Source organism: Elgaria multicarinata, chromosome 1 (assembly GCF_023053635.1).
Source record: "Elgaria multicarinata webbii isolate HBS135686 ecotype San Diego chromosome 1, rElgMul1.1.pri, whole genome shotgun sequence".
Lineage (NCBI taxonomy): Eukaryota > Metazoa > Chordata > Lepidosauria > Squamata > Anguidae > Elgaria > Elgaria multicarinata.
Genome location: NC_086171.1, coordinates 161,121,988 through 161,145,742, shown reverse-complemented (window position 1 = coordinate 161,145,742; position 23,755 = coordinate 161,121,988). Strand labels below are relative to the sequence as shown.

The 23,755-nt window shown below is 42.0% G+C and overlaps 1 protein-coding gene across 1 annotated transcript; it reads left to right on the top strand.

Moving 5' to 3' along the window:
- Nucleotides 1-4,307: 4,307 nt before the first annotated feature.
- On the top strand, nt 4,308-22,201 carry LEMD2 (LEM domain nuclear envelope protein 2). The gene is made up of 9 exons (XM_063141323.1): nt 4,308-5,384; nt 6,801-6,841; nt 8,079-8,154; nt 10,276-10,352; nt 11,046-11,125; nt 17,619-17,764; nt 19,584-19,685; nt 19,782-19,884; nt 21,151-22,201. Exons 1-9 carry the CDS (start codon nt 4,322-4,324, stop codon nt 21,299-21,301), a joined length of 1,839 nt encoding a protein of 612 aa, XP_062997393.1. The 5' UTR covers nt 4,308-4,321; the 3' UTR covers nt 21,302-22,201.
- Nucleotides 22,202-23,755: the final 1,554 nt, after the last annotated feature.

The following is a 23,755-nucleotide window of genomic DNA, read 5'->3' as shown; positions in this document are numbered from 1 at the left end:
GTGTAACCTGATTATCAGCAGTGCACCATTTCTCTAGTCCCAGAACAAAGCTGTAATATGGATCCCAACACCCCACACCCCACTCCCGCCCTACAATCCCTTGTCTGTACTAAAAAAAACTGGAGGATCGATTGGTATCCTTCATCTTCTTTTAGTTCCCTTTAAGTTCTTTAAATTTCCAGCTGCCTGGTTTGTATTTATAGCCAGACATAGCAGTGTGGCATGTCTGAATTACATATAAAAAGTGATAAAGGCCTTTTAGATGTTGTTCCTTGTCCCTGGGATCTAGCTTCAGTTCTTCTGTGCACTCTGGATGCCAGACGCCTAACTCATTTACCCACATTTGTCCTCAAGCCTGTAAATCCTATCAGCAGCAGTGGCTCACACTGTCCCTAGGATCTCAGTATTGCCAATTGTTATGGTGCTCATCACTCGTTCCTCCTGTCTGTCGGCTGCCGCACTCTGGCTGTGAACAAAACTCCTCATGCCTGTGCAGAGGAAATGCCTGCGGGAATTAATGAACTCTAGGATCTTGTTGTTTCGAGACAGCAAGTCAGTGACATAGTTCTATCTCTCAAACGAAAAGCCATAAGATGTTTCCAGTTGAGGCTTTTTATAGTGCTATCACACTGCCTCATTCACAGAATGTTGGGGGGCAGGAGTCCAGACAACATCACCTTTCATTCAAAGCCCTCCTGTTTTCTCCCAACTTCTTCAATCTTTTTCCTTACCACCGAAAATCTATTAAGGTAACCAAAAAGGGGTTGGGGGGACCTGCATCTCATTTTTCCCATGACAAATAAAAATGTGGTGCAAAAGATCAAAAGTATATATTAGGCTTCAAAGCAGTATCTGAACATAACTGTGCATCATACATATCCTCAAAGGCTCAGAATGAATAAACTAATATGAAAATCCAGTTTAATTGCTTTTTTAAAAAAAAAAAATAAGCCAATGCTAACATCTTCAGAAACCTCAATAACAATTACTGAAGTGTGGTAATAAGTAATAATTCACACTTAAGCTAGGGATGGAACAGAAATCTATGATATGAAGAGGAAACCCTAACATTAGACAGAGTGAGCCGGTTACATCAGGCAGATAACTTGGAGTGTCTTGAAAGAGCAGAAAATAGACAGTTATTTTATTTGTATTGTATTTTTGCTGTTTTTGTGGAATTTTCTGCCTCCAGAAACAAAAGAATTTGGTCTGTCTTGGGTACTAAGCTTAACTGGCGGGGGGGGGGGGCACCATTCAACCCTAGAACTTGTAACTCTGTAGCGTCTTATTTCACCCTCAGTTCCAAACCAGCATACAGTTTCTGCAGGATACAAGCCCTCACTCCATAGCCATTTCTTGGCTTGGGCCCAATTCACAGTGGCCTCTGCTCTTCTTCCACATGACCCAATCCACTGCACTAGCTGAGAACTGAGGTGGTTTTGCTGGGTCATCTAATGGGCCTCAGAGCTAAGCAAAGATTTGAGCCTGGCAGAACAAGAGATGGAACTTGGCACCATGGTAGCTCTTAAGTAGGGCTTTAGCCATAGTGAGTTTGAAGCAGATCTATTCCTTACTTAATATTGAGGTGGGTGGGTTTTTTTAAGTTTGAGGTTTTTAATTATTATTATTTTAAAAAAACTGTCATTTTTAGATATAAAGAGATGAAACTTGGCACCATGATAGCTCTTAAGTAGGGCTTTAGGCATGCCAACTTTGAAAGAGATCCCTTCATCCGTTGAGTTTTTACAATTTTTTTTAAAAAAATCCCTCAAACCATTCACCCACATTAAGACCCACACCCCTCTCTGATTCTGCTTTAATCCACCCCTGCACATTTATAGAGGATAAAAGCTCCTTCCATAAATGTGCAGGGTGGATTGAAGCAAAATCAGAGGTGTGTGTGGATATTTATGTGGGTGAATGGTTTGAGGGGGGTAAAAATCATTAAAAAATCAACTAATGAAGGGATCTCATTCAAACTTGGCATGCCTAAAGCCCTACATAAGAGTTATCATCATGCCAAGTTTCATCTCTTTACCTTTAAATATGAGGGAGCTGTAAGCATTTTGGTTACGTCCATCATATTGGCTGATGGGTCTGGGATTTTCCATGGTTACCTACGAATGATTTAGCACCGGGTGCCCCACAAACATGCAGTGCGCTACAAGCAAGAGGCAGCACTTCTGGTTGTGCTCCGCTCCCGAGACGGACATTTCTCCTCACTGGACCGGGACTATGGCTGGGAAGAACGGGTGCACTGATTCTATCTTGTTAAGTGTTATTAGTTAGGATTGTGAGAGGGTGGATAAAATAACTGGAGTGTGGAGTGTGAAAACGGGGATGTGTGTCAAAGAAGGAGTGGGGGGCAGCATTGGTGATGCTTTTCCAACAAGGCATGGGGAAAAGTGTGTGTGAAAGTTGGGAAGCTGGCTTGAAGTTAAGCAAAGAGGTGGTGAAGAAAGTCACCCCTGTGCTATCAGGAGGACTCTGCACCTGGCTTCAAGTCCTCCTCATTCCACCCCCACCCCCCAGCACTTCCCAAACACTTTGGGGACTTCTGCTACATAAGGAAGGCCTGCCTGTGACTCCCGAAACTTTAACCATTATGATCACTCTGATGTTGGGAACGCTCTATATAAATAAATAAATCAGGTCCCAAATGGAGGCACTCACATCCATCACCTGACAAGAACCAATGAACCGGAGGGGAGAGGAGAAGGGGCAGGGTGGCATGGGTGCAATAGTGGTAGAGCAAGCAAGTGAAAAGAGAGTCCCCCGGTACAGCGATGATCATGAAAGGGACCAGGCTTGCCTCACTCATGAAACGGAGGTCAAAATCGCGGGTGCGTACCAGGAAAAAAAAAGGTGTGATGGAGCTCTCACTCTGTTCAATAGAGTTTAATCCATACAAAGTATGTTTAGGATTGCAGAATGCATATCCCATATCGAAGCACCCGTTTCAGCTAGCTTTTACATCACATTAACTCATAATTAAGGTCCTATGGGACCCTAAAGACCAGATTTATTATGGCATAAACTTTTGTTGCTCGAACTGATTTCATCAGATATATGAAGTGTTGCTCTCAATTGGCATGGATATGAAGGTAGAGAAAAAGTTGTAAACAGTGGGGCCAAGATGTCATGAAATACAAGAAGTACAGTCTGTGCTGTACTTCTTGTATTTCATAGCCTTTTGGCCCTGCTGTTTACCCCACTCTAGTCTATGCCACAAGAAATCTACTAGTCTTTCATGTCCCATGGGGATATTTTTGTATTAGCTGCAACCATTTTAAAATGTGTCCTAATTAGAGGTATCATGAAAGGCCCATTTATAATTGCCTGACACATGAACAACCAAAGGATTAACTCTTATCTGCCCTTCATTAAAACTAGGGTGACCACATGAAAAGGAGGACAGGGCTCCTGTATCTTTAACAGTTGCATAGAAAAGGGAATTTCAGCAGGTGTCATTTGTATATATGGAGAACCTGATGAAATTCCCTCTTCAGCACAACAGTTAAAGATGCAGGAGCTATATAGAGTGACCAGATTTAAAAGAGGGCAGGGCACCTGCAGCTTTAACTGCTGTGATAAAGAGGGAATTTCACCAGGTGCTGCATGCATACAAACGACACCTGCTGAAATTTCCTTTTCAATACAACTGTTAAAGATACAGGAGCCCTGTCCTCCTTTTCATATGGTCACCCTATTAAAACTGTTGTCCCTTGCTTTTCCAAAGGTACACTAAGTGGGATAGTTTTTCATGCATAACATCCTTACATAACATTTACTCAGAAGGAACTCCCAGTGTGTTCAGTTAGGCTTACTCCCTGGTAATTATCCGCAGGATTGCATGGGTCGATGTTGTTGAACTGCCCAGAGCTCCGGCTATTGGGCGGTATAAAAATGTAATAAATAAATAAACAAACAAACGCGGACCGCTTTAAAATAAAAATTAATCATCTTCTTTAAAACTCTGCATTAAAAAGACAAGATTTTTTATTTTAGACCATTGGGGTAAGGGGGGCGGGGCGGGGACTTCCGTATGCCCTGGCATTGCTGTGGGGCGAGGCTACTGAAAAGGCAACCTCTCGCTGCAAGGGTCTAACAGCGGTCTAATAGCTACGCTTTCCATTAAAGGCATCGTCCCGTAATTGACCTTCTCAAGATGGCGCTGCCCAGAAGTAATGTCAAGAGAGAGCCTCGATTTTTGTAAAATGGCAGCGGCAAGCAACACTATTTGCCTCTACCAAGATGGCAGTAGTCCTTCCGCGTTTGGAAGGTACCACTTCCGGCTTGTGCTTCTCCGGTCCCTTTCGCTATGGCCGCAGCGGGACTGTCAGACACAGAACTGCGAGCGGAGCTGCTGGCCCTGGGCTACCAGGCGGGCCCTATTACTGATTCCACCCGCAACGTCTACGCCAAGAAGCTCACCCGTCTACGAGCTGAGGTGGCCGCTGGGCAGAGGAGCCGCGGCACCAGCGCCCGGGCGCCTCCTCAGGCCCCGAGCGGCTCCACGAGGCCCAGGGCGGCCGCCGGTGTCAGCCCCAGAGCAGCTCCTCGGGCCCGCGTCTTGGACAGGAGGGAGAGTGAGGATGAGGAGAGCGAGGAAGAGCAGGAGGGGAGCGACTACGAGCCGCCTCACAGGGAGGCAGCGACCGGCAGTAGAGGGCTAGCTCAGAGAAACCACTGGAGGGTAGAGACTGGATTCACCCCCGGGAGGTCCCATTGGGCGACTGGAGAGGGGGGTAAAGCCAGCAGCCTCTGGGAAGGAAGTAGTGGGGTGACCTCAAGGAGGACCCAGTTGGAGGCAGGAGCGGGCTTTCCATCCTCATATCAAAGGGACGCAGCTGCAGATCGATTAGCGTCCAGCACCACGTGGGGGGGAAGGTCCACAGGAGCAGAAGGCGTCGGGTTAAACCCTAGTAAATGGTGGGAGAGGGAGCAGAGCACCAGCCCCTCGTGGGAATCCAGAACAAGGGAAAGCAACGCAAGGTTCAGCAACAGGGCCAGTTTAGAGACAGAAAGCAGGGTCCCCCCCAGCTCTTATTTGGGTTCAGTAACAGGAAGGAGTGGAGAGTGGTTAACCTACAGGTCCCCGTGGAAAGCAGAGAAAGAGCCTGGGTTAGCTTCCAAAAGTTCCCAACTACTATGGGGGACAGGAGCAGGAAAAGAATTGAGTCATGGAACCCGTTGGGATGGGACACCCGAACACATAGGTTTGAAATCTCAAGCTCAGGGCACAGGAAGAAAAGGCAGGGGCTTAGAATTTTATCTCTCCTGGTTCCTGTGGCTGGCAACCTTAGGGCTGTTGGTAATTTTCCTGGGCATCCTTACAGTGAAGATGATGGGCCCTGCCCAGCTGGAAGGGGCCGAGGAGAACTGTACGTGTTATATTTAACTGGCTTGTAGAGATACTCCTGTCTCCTTCCCTCTTTAACCCTAGTTCCATCACTTCTTCCTCTGATAGTCTCCTCGTAGTCCCTCTTCTTTTCAAGTTGTTGCTTACAGAAACACAGCTCATAGATTGCTTTACAATTGAACTTGGCTTCAAATCTTTCAAAGGCTAGTAATGGTTGTATAAAATATTTGTCTTGGGATAAGGATCTTTTCAGATCATCATTATAGGATGGCTCTCCCATTTAATTGCCGGGCACATATTCTAAGGGTGTATTTTGTAAGAGGGACAGACATGCAATGTTTTTAATATTGACAGCCTCACAATTACAAATCCTGAAATGTGCATCTGTTGCAGTGACCCAAAGAAGTAAGCAGACAAATGGGGGTCTTTCTATAACTTGAAAAGGAAAAAAAATGAGTTATCCTGCTCTCAAATACTCTGAAATTTTATTATCTGGTTCCAAAAAGACAGTTGGGACATGGAAGTCACTGGTAGCACTTAATAGACATTTGGTTCATTGGCTCAAATCATGACTCCAAAGTCATAAAAGCTATTCCAGCAACTACAAATTTATCATCAATTGATGCACATGCACACACAAAAATCTACTCACTTCGTTTTTGCAAAGCATTTAGAATAATGTGTTGAGTATGTGTGATTGCAAAGGGTGCTCCCATTTTAAAAACTGATAAGCATTTATAGCAAAGAATACCTATCTCTTATCCTTGTGTTAGTATAAAGTAGCATGAATTCTCTTTCATACTAAAAATCAGTAAGCATACAGATTGCACCTTCATCAATGTGACATTTTATGAATTTTCTTACAGCATGACAGCAATTCACCATCTCAGTCAAGATTTGTCTGTATTGTGTTTTAATACACAAGTCTTCAAGAACTTAAATCACATTTTCTATCTATAGTTTTGTTCAAAATCAAGTCCCAGCCCCTCTGCAAAGTAAACAAATGTCCTTATTTTGACTTGAATGCAGAATGTATGTTACTTGATTTGTTTTGTTTTGTTGCTTAATTACCATGCCATGTACATAATTTCATTTTTATGAGACAATAACCACAATTAGATGCAGTTTAAATTCTGTATATACTCTGTTAGGAAGCAAGTCCCCTTGAGCAAAATGGGGCATTTCTACAAAACATGATCAGGTTTGTGCTGCAACTTTATCAGACTTATATGCTTAAATAAGTTCTAGCGAAGTAGCCATGATAGTCTTATAACAAAACAAAGTGAGCTCTAATCCATAGAAGCTTATGCCACAATAAATCTGGTAATCTTTAAAATGACACAAGACACTTTATTTTTAAAAATAAGTGTTCATTTCTCAGGCCTTGTCAGGAATATGTAATGACAGGTAACTAATCCTTATTTCTTTTCATTCACAGTTAAGCTGTTGCCCGTGGATTGTGGAAAAAGTACAGATCATGTAAGTGTTAAATTTCACTCATAAGCATGGTGTGTAGGTCACTTAGTGTCAGTGTTGCTGAAGCAGAGATCCTCTTTTCCAAGAGAAATTCAATGATGTATTGATGCGGAATTAATATACTGCTTTTTATTAGATTAGTATAAAGAATAATCATTCTAACCATATAAATCTAAGCTGCTGCAAAACTGAATCCTTGCTCTTACAGAAATTTTATTCGTAACAAAAGTGTGATTGGTTTGTGACAAGGATTTCATCTGCAAAGCTACTTTTCAATAACAAGCTTACATAGAGCTAATAGCGTTTAATCTCTCCTGATGTGTGTATGTAGTTGTGACTTGTTCCATAACATGTAGCTGAATATGATCAACCTTGGTATAGTATGGATATTTTAAAGGATAAAGTTTGCTGTACGTAGATCTGTGATTACTGTTCATCTATCATACATAGAATATAAGAATTTGAGGTGCAAGGATTGCGCAATATATATGCTCTCAACCCTAAGCATGATGGCTAAACTGGGTGCCATGAAGGAAACCACTACATAGTAAACTCACACCCCATTCCCACGCAAGATATAGCAGTTTTGCAGTAACACTTTAAAAATATTCCTAGGTGGGAAAGAGAGGTCATATAAGTACAACCTTAATTTCATTAACTAAAGTAAAGCAGATGGGGAAATGTTCCAGTTAATATTTTACGTTAATTTCTTGTAGCTTGTTGAGTTATTTATTAATTATATATTTAAAACATTTATATCCCCCCCCCCCATATCATCAAGATCTCAGAGCGGCATACAGATAAAAATGTGCAGTATAAAACAATAAATACGCACAGTTAAAAACAAATTAAACCATGATCCAAGTTAAAACAATATATAATTTAAAAGCAGTTAAAACAATGTGCCAGTGAGTTTTACCATCGAAGGCTTTGTTAAAAAGCCATGTTTTTACTTGGCGTCGAAATGAAATCAATGTTGGCACCAATCGGGCCTTCAAGGGGAGGGCATTCCACAGTCAGGGTGCCACAACAGAGAATGCCCTTTCCCTTGTCCCATCATAGCGTATATGTTGCATTGATGGGATCCGAAGAAGGGCTCCTCCAACAGATCTAAGATCTCGGGCAGGCATATATAAGGAGAGGTGCTCTCTCAAGTATCGAGGTCCCATGCCGTTTAGGGCTTTAAACGTCATTACCAATAATTAAAGATTATTGACAATTTTTCTCTCTTCCTTTTCAGTACTGTCAGGCAAAACAAGAAGAAATATCAATGACTATACTATATGAGTTATACAATTACCTTGCAATTCAAGCTGGTAAGTTCTGATTTTTCCTTAAACAAATCCCTTTGAATTTTCAATAGCAATGGACATCTCTACCAGCTAGCTATTTCTAAGTTTAATTTCAGTTTAGGAGATTAGAGGAAACTCTCTTTTCCCTTCAAAGACAACCTGAGGGAATATAGGAAAAATAGCTTCTCTAAATCTGAGCAGAATTTTTATTAACATAATGACGTAGCAGGAGAAATTATTCTGGTTTGGGATTTAAGGTTTCAGTTCTCAAGTGTTCTCCTTCCACCCAATCTTCCATGTCCAAAATATAGGCACACTTCACAAGTTTAGTTCAAGGCCTGTCTTTCATAAATATATTTCATCATTTTAAAGGGATGCCAGCACAGTCCAGCAATTTCAATTATATTAGTATGTTAGCAGAAGATCAGTCAAAACAAAGTACCAATCATAGTGGATGAGTTAGACATCAGTATTTGGCATCTCAAAGGATGTTAGTAATACATATTCCCTTGAAAGAATCATAGAGTTGGAAGGGGCCATGTAGGCCATTGAGTCCAACTCAGACCAGGAATCCAGTTTAAGGCATCCCTGACAGGTGACCGTCCAGTCTCTGCTTGAACACCTCCAGCTATAAGAGAGCCCACCTCCTCCCCAGGCAGTTGGTTCCATGGTTCCCAGCTGCTAGTAGGTTTCTGTTCCTTCTTTCAGACTTTATGTGGAGCTTTGCCTGGTATGGCTTTCTTGATCACAGGATGTGCTGCCTTTCCCCTAGCTAGACCAGTTTTTCTACTAAGTATTGCATTTCTCAGTCTGTGTTTATCCCAGTCTGCATTGCAGAACTGAACTGTGCCTTACAGGGATGGGGATTAGTTAATGGAGATCCTATGAAGATTGCTGCTAGGTAACATTTCTTTTGCACCAACAGTGTCCTAAGTCCATTACAATCCTACCCTGTGTATGTTTGCTAGAGAGTAACCCCCCCCCCTTCATCACAGTAAGACTTCCAAGTAAACTTACATAGGACAGTACTTCTCATGTAAGTGAGCTCTCACTCCAGGTAGTTGATATCTTGATATATTAAATGTTTTGCAACTGTCAGTACAACAGACATTTTAAGTAGCTGGCTAAAGCTGCTCCTCTGATTCTTATGTGTGGGGAGAGAGGCTGGTAGTAGTTTTATTCCAAAGTTCCATGTAATAGGGTTGTTTCCTGGTTGTTAGTGATTCTTCAGCTTTCTAAAACTAGTTTGCTGGTTATTTGCATACCATATTTACTCACCATATGGCCACCCTTTGGAGGAAGATGCTTAAAAGGCTTCTGAACTAAAAACCAATGGATGTTTTTGTCCTTCGTCACCAACAAAGCTGCATAGTGGTCAGGAAAAGTGGACTTCGTTTTTCTACTTCAGCTGCTTGTACCACTGAAGAATTAAGCTGCTTTTTAATTTTAATTTAAAATTGGGTTTGCTGTCTTAGTATCCAGTGGAAACATCAATACTACTTTGACAGCGTTAAGACCTAATAGGTGAGATATATATATATATATATATATATATATATATATATATATATATATACACACACACACACACACACACACACACACACTGTGTGTGTGTGTGGTTTATTTATTTATTTGCAGCAATTATACTCTCCTCTTCAGTTGGAAAGACTTCCAGAATGGCTTACAGTTCAATAAAAACAATACAGTCTCTGCCCTCAGGTTACAATCTAAAAAGACCTAACAGAAAAGAAAAAAGAAAATGAGGGATGGAGGGGGGGGAGGAAAACAAGAAACTTCAGTCTCTTTGGTATTGGACCATTGTTAAAGAACCATTTTCTGTCATAGAAAGAGGGGGCCTTACAATAGGCAGGAAAGATTGCAACCCTTACTGAGTCTCCTAGTGTTTACATTTGGAGTAAACATGATGTTATCCTATGTACAGCAGCTACACATTTTGTTAAGTCATAGAACTAATCTGGGGTATAATATATCTATAGAGTTTGCACAAACATTTTGGCCAGGGCTAAACGTGATTTAAAAGGTAACTTGGCTCAGTGCTTCCATTCTATTTGGCAAGTTTCCTCATTGCCTAAAATTGTGTTCCTTCTATGTAAGTAACTCTTTTTTTCTTCCCCCCCCCAGGTAGCTTTGAATGTGGAAACCCAGAGAATCTAGAAAGTAAATGCATTCCAGTTAGTGAAGCAAAGGAGTATATAGAGGTAAACAAAACTGGAATATATGTTGTATCTCTTCATATTTGCTATTTATTGCCTTAAAAACAACCATCCATTTGATTTCCCCCTTCAACTGTTTTGTTTGTTTTTTCCAACTGTTACTTGGCCTGGCAATTTTTTCAAATTATTTTTTGCTTCTTTGAGAAGTCTTAAGTCATCTGACTGCTCAGATTTGCAGTATCTTTTTCTATTTGAAAAACCAAAGGTTTCCTGCCTTTTGGGGCTGCTAGCATTTGTATTTCTCTATTCTTGCTGACAAAGCAATATAAAACACATTGTTTTCCTTCTGCTTTGTACCGCTTTATAGGAAATAATGTGCTTTATATATATTACTGTATACTTTTATGATGTGTGCTCCTGTATCATATATGGTGATTGTATAATTATAGCCAGTGTGTCACAGATCTTTTCAGTTTTCCAACTAGTTACATTCATTTAAATACATTTAAAGGTTGCTGAACTAGGTGTACAGTAGTTAAATGAGCATGAGCTGAAGCTAAGCAGCTCTGGGTGGCAGAAGGCCTGGAAGCTCTATGTACATTGCCTTGAATTCCCTAGGGGGAAAAGGTAGAACATTAATGTAATCAGTTAAATAGGATGAAATAAATGAATTTACACAAAAATCTCTTACTGGCAGAGGATTGCAGAACTTATATTTGGGGGCATGCTTCCTTACAGAATGTGACTGGCTATTCTGAAGAAAAGTTTGAGGATGCCTTGCAGTGGTTAATGGACAACCACAAGGACTCAGGAATATCGTAAGTTAATTTGAACATTGTTGAACCTACGCCTACTGTCCCTTGAGATGCAGCAGAGAGGTTTGCTTAGGGTTCAATCAGCGAAAGAGGCAAGACTGTTTGGAAAACAAGTCGGGTAAGGCTACCTTGTTATGAGACCCCAGCATTCTGGAATAGCTTGGCACTATAAGACATTTTTATTTAAATCCGCATTAGATCTTGAGCCATTCTGCACAACTTAACACCCACTAGGTTGAACAAAGTCTACCACAGGATTCATAGTCCACCAGTTCTTGCTGCCTGCCTCAGGTTACCAAAAAAATGGGTTGTCAGGTATGTGGCAGGTCACAATTGCTGGTTGGCTATGCAGCTTGTGTCAGTCACAAGTTAAACAGGCCTGCCCTAGGACTACAGCTAGTGTAGCGTAGTGGCTATTAGGTCTATTGCCAATTAAAGAAATCTAAATTTGCATGTTAAGTCTGCTATGGGGAACTCTCAGGAATCAGGGTGGCACATGCTGATGTGGGCCCATGCGGCATCAGTGAGTCAGCAGAAAGCTAGGATTGTAGATGTGATTTTCTAGCTCTCCTCCATAGCTCGCTAGACCTTACTCTCTTTCCAGAGCTGTGCATAAAATCTAGAAGCTTTGGCTTCAATCTTGGTCTATATTCCTATTTAGATGTTAGATTAACCTAGTTCTTACGTTCACAACTTAATTGTTCCTTCACGAAAAAGCCAACTAACCCCAGAACTGTTGTTTTTAAATGGATACTGTTGTTTTTATACTGTTGTTTAATGTTTACTGTTTTTAACTTTTGTAAACCGCCCAGAGAGCTTCAGCTATGGGGCGGTATATAAATGTAATAAATAAAATAAATAAATAAATAAACTTTCAGCTCATGGAGATTCCTTCCTAGGCCCCACCAATTGATTCAAACACAGGCTAATCTTCTGTAACTTAACAACTTATGTATATATTCTGTCTGTCATTCCTCACCCTGAGATCTCATTAGATCTGCTGTCCCCAACCTGGTGGCCTCCAGAAGTTTGGGGCTTCAATTCTCATCAGCTCTAGCCAGCATGGCTAATGGTCAGAAGTGCTGGGAGTTGAAGTCCAAAACATCTGCAGGGCGCCAGGTTAGAGAAAGCTGCATTAGATCATGCAAGGTAGGCAATTCTTGTAGCATGTTAAAGCTGGGAAACTTGAGGCTCTAGGAAGGTTTATATGCCCACTTGCAGTACATTGAAAGATCATGGCAGGGGGTGATGGGGCTGCACAGGCTAACTCTGCTCCCCTGCTGATGATGCCTGCTGCATGGATGCCTGCAGTGGGAATGCTTCCCTGCCATCTATGCCAGTGTGGTATAGTGGACCCACTGGGTGACTTTGGGCCAGTCACAGACTCTCAGCCCAACCTACCTCACATGGTTGTTATTGTGAGGATAACATTTATTTATTTATTTATTTATTTAAGGATTTTTATGCCGCCATTCAGCCAAAAAAGGCTCTCACGGCGGCTTACAAAAGTATTTCTTGACAGTCCCTGCCCACAGGCTTACAATCTAAAAGACATGACACAAAAGGAAAGGGGATTGGGAGGGAGGAGGAGGGGGGGAAGGAAAGCAAATTCAGGCACTACAATCTTAGTTGGAAAGTTCAGCAGTTGACAGTTGGTAGCAGGAGGGAGGGGCCTCTCAGCTGGAGCTGGACCCAGGCACGGTGGAGAGGTGCCTGGTTGCTGCTTCCTCCCTCACTGGTGGCCTCTGCAGAGGAGAGGAGAGGAGGAGGATTATGTATGCTGCCTTGGGTTCCTTGCAGGAAAAAGGGCGGGATATACATGCAATAATAAATAAATAAAATTTATATGTTTGGTTGGCATGGGAAAGCATTGATGTACATGCATATAGCAGCTTCACATAAGGGGAGGGACTGTGAGGCTCTACGCTCATTCATCAGTTGGCAAATAAAGCCCTTTCCCATGCTGATCGAACATGCAGCAGCAATGGGAACACAGTTCCACTCTCACATTCTTTCTCCAGGTGGTGGTGGAGGCAGTGTGAACCTTCTGTCTGCTAGTATGTGTGTGAATACTGACAGTTCAAAATATGATAGTCTCTCAGTTTGGAGCAATTGGACAGTGTGCGTTTTCTGATATTTCAAATGAAATATAAAATAGATTCCTGTCCTCTGAGATATTTATTAATTGCTCTTTGTTTCATGTGATTGATACTTAATACCGCAGCACTTTATGCAAGTTGTAGGAATGTGAGTTTGGTTGTGCTGCCCTTGGTTTCATTTGCTTTGACTTCGGGAGATTCACAGAGGATGTGTTTCACTTTGAGCATTTGTTCCAGTTCTCTTCTGCTCATAGTAAATATAGTTGCAATACAAGAATGTTTTATAGTCTTTGGGGCTGGGAAAAAGACAATAAATGTTTGGATAGTCACTTCTTCAAAGAGTGACTAACTTGCTCATTGCCATCAGTGCCAAGATTTTTGCTGACTTGAGTTGGTTCTGGGTTAACCAGAACATGTATTCCCTCTTTTTTATCAATATTCTCATACTTGAATTTTGTTTGTTTGTACAATGATGGCTGCAGACTGTGGCTCAGTTCAGACAAAACGTTACTCTACGCAGTGGGAAAACGCCACTCAAGCTATTGCTGCAAAAAAACACCACCCAATCCCAGCAGCTCTCCTAGAGTGGCACTTCCTCCTTTTGTTACTCATGCCAGAGAACACTGTAACCATTGGGGAAAGCCCATTCAGTGCAGCGGGAAACTCCATGGAGCCCTCCACACAACACAAGAGTTGTGCAGGAACTCTCTTCTGCACAGCGTGAAAATTCAGTGTGGGGTGTTTTCTAAAAAATTTTTTTAAAAAAACCTCCACTATGGGGTGGAGTTTTCCCTCCAGACAACACATTTCTCAACGGTGGTGTAAAAACTCCACCGTGGAGTTCTAAAACCACCATAGAGAAATGTGTTGTCTGAACTGAGCCTATACCTGGAGACCAAACATCATCCCTTGCAAATTACCCTAAGGTTTTGCTCAGCTTTCTGAAAAACTGCAAAGTCTCTCTGAGTGCCTATTATATATTTATAAGGACTTCCTTCCTTGTCTTGTCCTGATATTATAGATTACTCTCTTGGACTGTGAGGGAGATATCAAGAGTCACTCACTGTAAGCAGAAAGCCCATATAAATATTATATTTTCAAACTCTCACATACATATGTGCTATTTGAAAACACTTTTTGGAGGGGTGAGCAGGAAAGGATGCATGAAAGCATTCCTTTGCAATGACTTGGGCGGGGGGATGGGGTGTCAAGTCCTCTAGTGTTCTAAGGTTATTTCATATGCACTCATCTCTGTTGTTTCTGTGTGGTAAGGAGAGCAATCCTATGGCCCCTAGGCAGCATCAGAGAGAGCATAGGATTTTTTGGATTCCTGGATCTGAGGCTGGAGACAGCACTCCAAATGTGGACCCTGGCGTCCGCCCCCCCCCCCCCCGCCCCCTCCCTGCCAGGGCAGAGAGAACTGCTCTGGCTGCCTCTACAAGCTCTCAAATGCAAGCTCAGAGAGGAGGGCAAGGGGGCAGGCTGAGCAGAGGCGGGGGTGCTGGAGAAGCAGAAATGCAAACTCTCTCCGGCCTCTCGCCTTCTCCCTCCCTGACACCTCAGCTAGACAGGTTTATATGCCCACCTAGACAGGTGGAAACGCTCCTCTAGCAGGTGGTAGCGTTCTGAATGGGATGCCTGTCAGCCTCTGAGTGGGGAGGCTTATAGACATCCAGATAGGATGGCACCCTAGAATTATTTATTTGGGGTTGGACATTTGAAGCCCTGTGTACCAAAGTCACTGTTGAAGTTCCCATAGGCCTCAGAGTAGTTACTATTTTACATTAAGCTTATAGTCCTGTCTAATTCAAAGCTGCTGTAGGTTTGGAAATAACATGTATGGGCATATTTTCATAACACATTTTAAACCTGTAATAATCATGATGGCTCCAGTCCTAACCAAAAACGTTGGGAATTATTGTTTTTAATCCCTAAACCCTTTCACAAAAGCCCCACTCACAGAACTACAATTCCCAGAGTTCAAAGGGGGAAACCGTTGTAGCTGAAGCGATACCAAACCTGTTTGCATGTGTAGTATAGCTATGCCCCAGGTTATCTCTTGCAATCTTTCATCAGGCAGAATGTTTCATGGTTAAACTCTAAAACTGTTTACATTTGTGCCCTTTTTGAAGTCAGTTGCATTGATACACAAATAGCTTTCTATGGGATTTCAGAATAGCAGATTCTAACTAGTCTGTTAGGGAATACAGTTGTGGTTAAATATTTCACAGAAGATCCCAAAGGTACTGTCTTACTTTGTTTTCATATAAATCAGTACATGCCAGTGCCTCAGTTCAGTAGTCCTTATCAGATTTCAGAAATAATGTCTCCACATTGTTAACTCTATAGCTGCTGTGAAATCACTTAGCAAGCCTGAGGCTGTGAGCGGTATGAAAATACTCCTCCTCCCCTAATCTCATTATCTGAAACTCTTCTGCAACCTAATGTTTGAAAATGCACTCTTTTTTCCATTCTTCGTATGTGAACACTCCACAGTGCTAAACACTGTTCCCTTAGGGACATGCTTAGAATTGCTGGTGGGGTGGAATTCAGTGCTTTCTAATTAAGATTTTCTTCACTGTTACAAGTGATAGCCTGGAAGCACAAAATACACTCCCCAGTTTTGTATTCAACCATAATTAAGAGTTTCATCAACACTTGAGCAAATTGATCCTGTTCTGGCAGCTCGATATGAAACTCAGTAAGAATGTACAGTGTGCTAAAAAGCTGCTGCAGGCTTTTCAACTAATGTTGTGTGAACTTATTTGACACTGTTCTTTAAAGAGCAGAACCAAGTAAGACAGCTGTACTTGGGAGCCCTGCTGCATATTTTAAGGTCTTTTAGAGACTTGGACTACAAATAATCCAAGGAAATGGGCAATGCACTGCAATGCATGCAGTGTAACACAATGGGAGTTTATTTGCATTTAACCATGATTTCTTCTACAACAGATTTGAAATTTCTTTGTATGATAAGCTATGAATTGCAATGCTGGTGTGAAATCAGTTAGCTGTCAAAAATGTGATCATCTGACTTCATACTTACTGAAAAGAGCTGTAAACTGGGAATCCTACTGCATATCTCCAGATTTCTTATAATGAGCCTCCCTGAATAAAGATGAGGATCTCCCAAAGTTCAGTAAAATCTTTTTAAAAATCCAAAATTCTTTCTAGCCCGCCATTAAAGATGGATTAGAGTGCAGTAGTTACTGTACTACTTTCTGCTACATTTTACAGAAAATCCCTTTCTACACTTTCAATTTCCAAGATACGTTTTCAGTGGCTTTTGACCTGCATGTGCAGACTATAAACCCAATATTCACACACTCTGCTGCCATGCAAATACAATTACTGTACCCCTCGTGTACTCACACCGCTAGAATGCGCAGCCTTGTCCAATAACCTCCTCTTAGACCCTACTCCCTTGTCTCCCATTCACTTTCCCCTTTTACTCCCTGGCACATCTCTTCTTCAAATATCCCATTTCTATCCTCTGCACTAGAGCTCCCTTTTCACTCTTCACTCTGTTGGGTTCTCAGGAAAACCATAGTTCACTTAAAGCTCTGCTGTACCCTAGTACTGTTGGTTGGCCTGTTCAGATGACATGCTAAGCCATGGTTAGGCCGTGAACCCTTCTGCAGGAAAGGGTTAGTGAGCGTGTTTAAACCATGGTTATGTAGCCCCCATGGTTGGGAATGGTTCACGCTTCATGGTCATGGTCCACACAATATGCTAAGCCATGATGTTTAGCTCAAAATGCTTAACCACCATGTCTTAGCATGTTGTCTGAACAGGGTTACTATGATTGATTGATTTATTATGGCTGGAGAACTAGAATCATCCTAGCTACCATTTGCACTGCCTTATGGGGACTCATTTTGCAGTATGAAGTTTCTCCCAATTGTATATTTTTTTTAGAATAAAGTTGTGGTTTAGCAGGGTTTTTCGTCCTTTCATTCAGGTATACTTAAATTTTTTTCCAGCTGAGTTGACTGTTATAATTTGTTTCAAGGAAATAGACACACACACATACACACCCCTTCGCTTGCTCCCTGTGGAGTCACTGGAGGAGGGAATCCAATTTAAAATTTTAATCCCCTGCACACTGAGAGGTGCTGTCAAAATAAAAGCAGCAGCCCTCTAGAGGAGGACTTCACTTTGCCAGGGGGTAATCCTACCTGCTGCCTCCCCAAAGCCCTGTGCATCTGTATTACCTTCTACTGGTAAGGAGCCAGTGCTGAAATGTTCCATGAAGGCTGGCAGCAAGAATTCAAGTTTATTCTAAACCATGCGATGGACAAGTGAGCAGCCTTAATGTGTTTATAATCCTGATTAATATGGACCATTGGATTCTTTGCATTATTTGATTAAGGCTTCTTTCTGTTTCTTTTCATCAGGTTACAAGGCAATGAGCCTTCAGAACCAGTGACTGCTGTGAAACAGGTGGTTTGTCTCGAATCTACCCGTCCACAGCTGGGGCTAGGCTGCCGTTTCAAGCGGGCACTAAGCACAGCTGTTACAAACCTATTTATATTCTTTTGGAGTAAGTTTGTTTGTCAGCCAAGATCCCCAGTCTTGCACAGTATGAGAGTCTAGAAAGTTAAGGGAATTATGGCAATGAGTGAAATTTCTGAATAATCAAGTTTGTGGCCAAACAGCAGGAAGCAGACTAGAGATTGGCTCCTACATTATGAATATTTGCCATTGCTTGAAAATCAGCAACCGTGTGTACGTACCACAACTTCACACAGTTGTGTTCTTGCATTTAACCCAGCGGATTCTGTCCTCCACCTTATAAAGCACTGTTCGTACCGTTTTCTTTCTTAGTAGTGCAATACTCATTGTTCTTACTCATGCACTGCCATGTCATCTAAGCAAAAGCACAGCTCTGATGCACAGACCATATAGGGGGGATTCCCTTTAGAAGACATGTATGGGGATGATAAATGATCAGGGGGCCCAACCTTTTTGAACCCCGACACATTTGGGAATTTGAGGAACTGTTGTAGGCTCCATTACAAAGTGGTTCCCACAGAGGATATGGCTGTTCGTATAATGGCTGCAGTGGAGGCTAAAGAATGAGCTAGAGTTGTGCAGGGGGAGATAAAGGGAGAGGAAAATAGCAAGGCGAAAGGTCGATGCTATGTGAGAGGATCAGTGAGCCATAATGGTGGAGGAGGTCAGGAGAGAGAAATAGTGAGGCTAGAGGCTGGGAAGGGGGTGGAGAAGAGCAAAGCAAAGGGGTAGATGAGTGGGGAGAGAGAGAGAGCGCGCAAGGCTAGAGGCTAGGTGAGAGAGAATCAGTGAGCTAAAGTAGTGGTGGAGGAGGGGGGAGAAATAGTGAGGTTATAGGCTGAGAAGAGGGGGAAGAGCAAGGCAAAGGGGTAGAGGGGAAAGAGCAAGGCTAGAAGCTGGCAAGGCAGAGAAAGAAGAACGCTAGGGACAAGGAATGGAGAGGAATAGCAAGGAAAGTAGTTGCAGGGAAGATGGGGATAGGGAAATGTGTGGGCGGAAGATGGAGTGAGGCAGAAAGCAACTCTTTCCTTCTCTGCCTGCCAACCAACAGCTGATCTGCAGCAGGTTCAGGAACAGGAAGGAGAATCTAGTGCCCTAGCGTGATTGATAGATAGATAGATAGATAGATGTGAGCAGGCGGGCAGTGGCCACAGTCAGAGGTCCCCGTAGCCGTGTATTGGAGACCTCTGATATACATGAGAGCAAGAATAAAGAGAAACTTAACATCATTCTGCCTTTAGGAAGCCCGTGTGTTGAAGTGGATGTAGTCTTGGACTTCATCTTCAGACTTGAGAGACCTGGAGTTCAGATTCCCACTCAGCCATGAAGCTTGGTGACTTTGGACCAATCACCTTAAGTTGTGAGGATAAAATGGAATAGCCTCAAGTTTGCTGCTCTGAGCTTCCTTGTTGAAGGCATCAGATAATGTGGTGACCTGCCAAATTGATGCAAAGTCTCTTGCATATTCATATTTGAAGCTTCCTCCATTCCCAAAGGCTTTGGACTGGCATCAGCAACTTAAGTGTATGTTGTTTGTTTGAAAACATAGAAATACAATCTACTGCCAAAGCTAGTCTGAATTTTTTATTTTATTCTTTACGAAGATTGCAATGATGGTCGAGTTTTATTGAGTCTCCAAGAGAAGAAAGTTCCATAGTTGTGTGGCAGCCACCAAGAAAGATCTCTGCATGATATGACTGTCTAAGATCCATGGGAATTCTTAGACAGTGCTATTGGTTGATTGATTGATCTTAAGGATTACATTGGGTCCAGGGACATGTTCTCAGATCCTTTCTTGCAAGTTTATTTGTATTTGCGAGATTTCATCTTTGTGCTTCCTCTCCCAGGTTTAGCTTTCCTTTGGGGAATTCTGATTCTTCTGAAGTATTACTGGCGGAAAAGGGAGGAAGAGGAGCGGACCATGTATAAAATGGTGCAGAAAATCATAGGTAAAGTTCATCTGCCGATCAAAATGTAACTAAAATGCTCTCAATACCATATGACTGGATGTTTTCCTGACTACTTGCATTGTGGTCTCTTAATAGCTGCTGTCCAGGGTCACTACAAAGAGTGGGAGCAGAACCTGGAACGGTACCCGTATGTAGGCATCCTTCACATCAGAGACACACTCATTCCACCGCAGGATAGGTGAGCCTTTCTTTGCTTTGTTCAGGACCATTAATAAACTCATAGTACAGATGTGGGGGGTCAATCTCTCAACCAATGCCAACCAATTGTCCCTAGGTAGCAGAATAAAGAAACAGCCATGCCCTGTCATGGTGTGCTTAGAACTATTTTCCTCTTCACAAATAGCTAATAACCATTGATAGCCCATCCTTCATGAGTGTGCCTAATTTTTTTAAAAAACCATCTATGCTTGTCGCCATTACACATCCTGTGGAATCAAATTCCATAATTTGATTATTAATTTCATGAGGTAACATGTTTTCTGTTTGACCTAACCTATTGTGAACTGCCCAGAGAGCTTTAATAAATAAATAAATAAAAATTACAAATGGATTTCATTGGATGTTTCTGTATATGTAATTTACAGTAATGTACATGCAAATTGGAGAGGAGTCTAATTCTTTCTTTTGGACTTTCAGAAGTTGGCCAGTATAGAATTGATGCTAGAATCTCACTAGACCATCATTTAGCTCCCCCACATCTCAGCTTATTGTGAGAACAAAGTGAAGCAGCATAATGAACTCCAACAAGTGTCAAATACAAAACATGTTCTTATCTGACATTGTTTATTATTGGATTCAGAATTTAAAATGGAATTAACTAGCACCAACACAACAGTAGGGACATTCACTAAATACTCTTGATATCTATGAAATCATGCTAGTCTTGTTCCTGTGTTTGCAACTAGGACTTTGTGCTTACTGTGATTCCTGAGTTTCCTTTTGCTGCGTGGAAGCAGAGGCCATGTGGGTGGTGTATGCCCTAATCCAGACTTCAGGCTTGCAGGATCTATTTTATTTTTTACTGGGACCCAAAGATACAACACCTGAATCTTGATGCAAAAGGGCAGATACTTAGAATTAAAAGAATTCTGGACCTGGGAATTTGTTTTGAGTACCAGAACTAAGCAGAGTTTGCAGTGCTTCCACACAAAAATCCATTCCTGGTTACTCCAAGAGTATTATGCTTTCTTTCATTGTTTGTAATGCGGGGGAGGAAAGAGTAATGATGTTGTTGCTATTGTTAACAATTGTGGGTGGGGGTGGGTCAGAAATCCAATCACCCAAAGTTCGGGCAGTAGCTCCAAACCTAACATCTGCCCACCAATAAGCCCCTTGTCTGTACCGTGCTTTTCTTTTCTTTTGCCTTGAAGGTCAAGGATCACTTAGGCAGTGCTATGTGCATAAATATTCAGTTTAGATTACCATGTTCCCTTTACTCCCCCAGGAAAAAAATGAAGCGAGTTTGGGACCGGGCAGTGGATTTCCTTGCTTCCAACGAGTCACGGATTCAGACGGAATCGCACAGGGTAGCGGGAGAGGACATGCTGGTGTGGCGTTGGACGAAGCCAACTTATCTCTCTGATTCAGACCTTTAGCGCCATGCCAAGGCCAAGCCGATGTTTCAACACTGCAGGGCGATGTGCCTCCTCCTAGTTAGGGAAGGCCCTGTTGTCTGTCCTCAGGTGCGCCCCTGACACTGCCGTCCGTGTGTTTAGGAGAAATAGAATGACTCTTCAGGGTAATAGTTTGTCTGTAAGGAATAGAAACTATGATGCGGAGATGCACATCAAAGCTATTCTTCTGGCACACATTTGGCTTCCGTAATGTAACCATTTAAAAAGAGAACTGCTTGCCAAATTGAAGATGCCATTGATAGTCTTCCATAACATCACACCAAAACTATCTGACCTTCCTCTCACAACGTTAGTGCTAAAACCACTAACGGGAGGAGGGCTGCTCATTACAGAAACGCCCTGGATAGGAGTAGGCAACAAATGTGGAAGGTATATTTACTCTTACCAACAGACCAGGAATCCCATGTGCTTATAGGGGGCTGGCATCTGTGTATAGGGTGACGGGGAGTGGGGAGGGCTGAGAGGGCAAGTTCATGTGCCTTTGGAGACAAGCTGGGGAAGTGGGAGGGGCTTATGGCAGATTGCAGTCTTCGTGCTTTTTTCCTTAGGCAGGGGTAGGAAAACGTCTGCTCAGAAAACATAACTGAGTTTGTAAAAACAGATAAAAGGCTTCTATGTGTTTAAAAATGGCCTAGTAGAAAACAGCAGCCATATTATGAGTCACATGCACTACAACAGAGGAATTAAGGTGCCTACAGTGTTCAGTCTAAAAAATGGTCTCCGAGATCAAGTATTTGGGCAATACTGCAACGAGTAGCAGGCTGTTCTCCAATAATAGTAACGTACTTTGTGTGTGTATACAATATTGGTTGCCCCAAGTTCATGTTTGTGTCAATTTGTGTGTGTTTTTGGGCCGGGGGGGGGGGGAACTGTACCAAAATGTCAAGTACCACAATGCCATGCACTTTTGCTGTAGCATCAAAGTCTGGGGCGCTTGCATGATGACATCCCATTCTGTCACTGACTCTAGACTTATACCTGCGCATAGTGAACTTGTCCCTCTGTCCAATAGCTGTAGCTAGAGTACATATGAATTCATAATAATATATGCATATATGAACCTCTTGAGGCAAATTTGGTTGAGGCTTTATGCTACCTTTTTTCACACGTCTTTGAACTAGCATATCCATTTATTTACAAGTGGTGGCGGTCTAAATTTGAAGTTTGCCCTTCTGCTCCCCCTGCTGGCCAAACTGAAAAATGGAATGGTTGGAGTTTTTTCACCTCGGCTGTCCTTTGAGGCTGTCTCAGCAGCACGCAGCAATTCATTATATGCCTCCTGCTGGTTCATCAGCTGAAATCGGTGCAAAGAAAAGCAGCCTCCAAAAACAAAGCACCAGGAGGTCTTATTGGTTAAGTAGAAGAAAATCCTGCATTCAGTTGAATTTTATCCCCACATGTTGCCATCTGTAGCGTAGACGCTGCGTTAGAGCAAAAGAAATTTAACAGATGTCTCCATGACATTAGCCATCTTTATATGCACACACACACACTCCTCTTATATGGTTAAAAGAGATAATCAAATGAGGGTAACCCCTTCCTTTTAATGTGTTCTTAATTTCTGCTGATGTTTGCAAAGATTTCCACAGTGCCTGCATTCTTAGGGCTTAAAATAAAATTGTGGGTATTTTTTACCATCTGACTCTCAAAAAGAAATGCTAAACTGTATTTTGTATAGTTGATTAAGCTGTTGGTTTATTTTTATGTAGATGGGCTGGTGCTATTTATTATACACTTTGTCTCTGTACATTTTATCTTGCAAAATTAAAATTTGTTACAAATAGAACTGGCTGGTATTAATAATTGGTATCCTCCGTTACAAGGGCAAACCGAGGCAGCTTAATCCCCTGAATATTTAATGCTGGAACATCATCTGATTATATTGAATTACAATACATTCTGGAGTGCACTAGTCAAGCATAACAGTACTTATAAAAAACTAAGACCCTAGGAATAATGAGCTAAAAACCAGCTTTTGAAAACAATTTAAAATCATCAACACTTCCTATTTCTGAATGCCTCCAGCTGGAGAAAAATTATAGGATTTGGTCTTTTTCCAGATAACTGAAAGTGGTTTAGAAGATAGATACCTGCTCAAGATGTGTACAGTGACCCCACTGGTAAATAGGTTTAAGTGTTAAAAATCTATTTGACTAAATGTGATAGATAGATAGATAGATAGATAGATAGATAGATAGATAGATAGATAGATAGATAGATAGATATTAAAAGAGTCTCTTAAGGCAGTTTTAATTCTCTTAATACCCAAAATTATTGACCTTGGTTTTCAGGATGTGCTGAGCCCTAACTCTTTTAAAGGTTGAAGCCACTTTGGGGTGTCTGAAGTATAGCCCTTGCAAAATGAAAATACAGGCAAAGAACTAAGGCCTGAGAGGTGGTGACTTACCCAAAGCC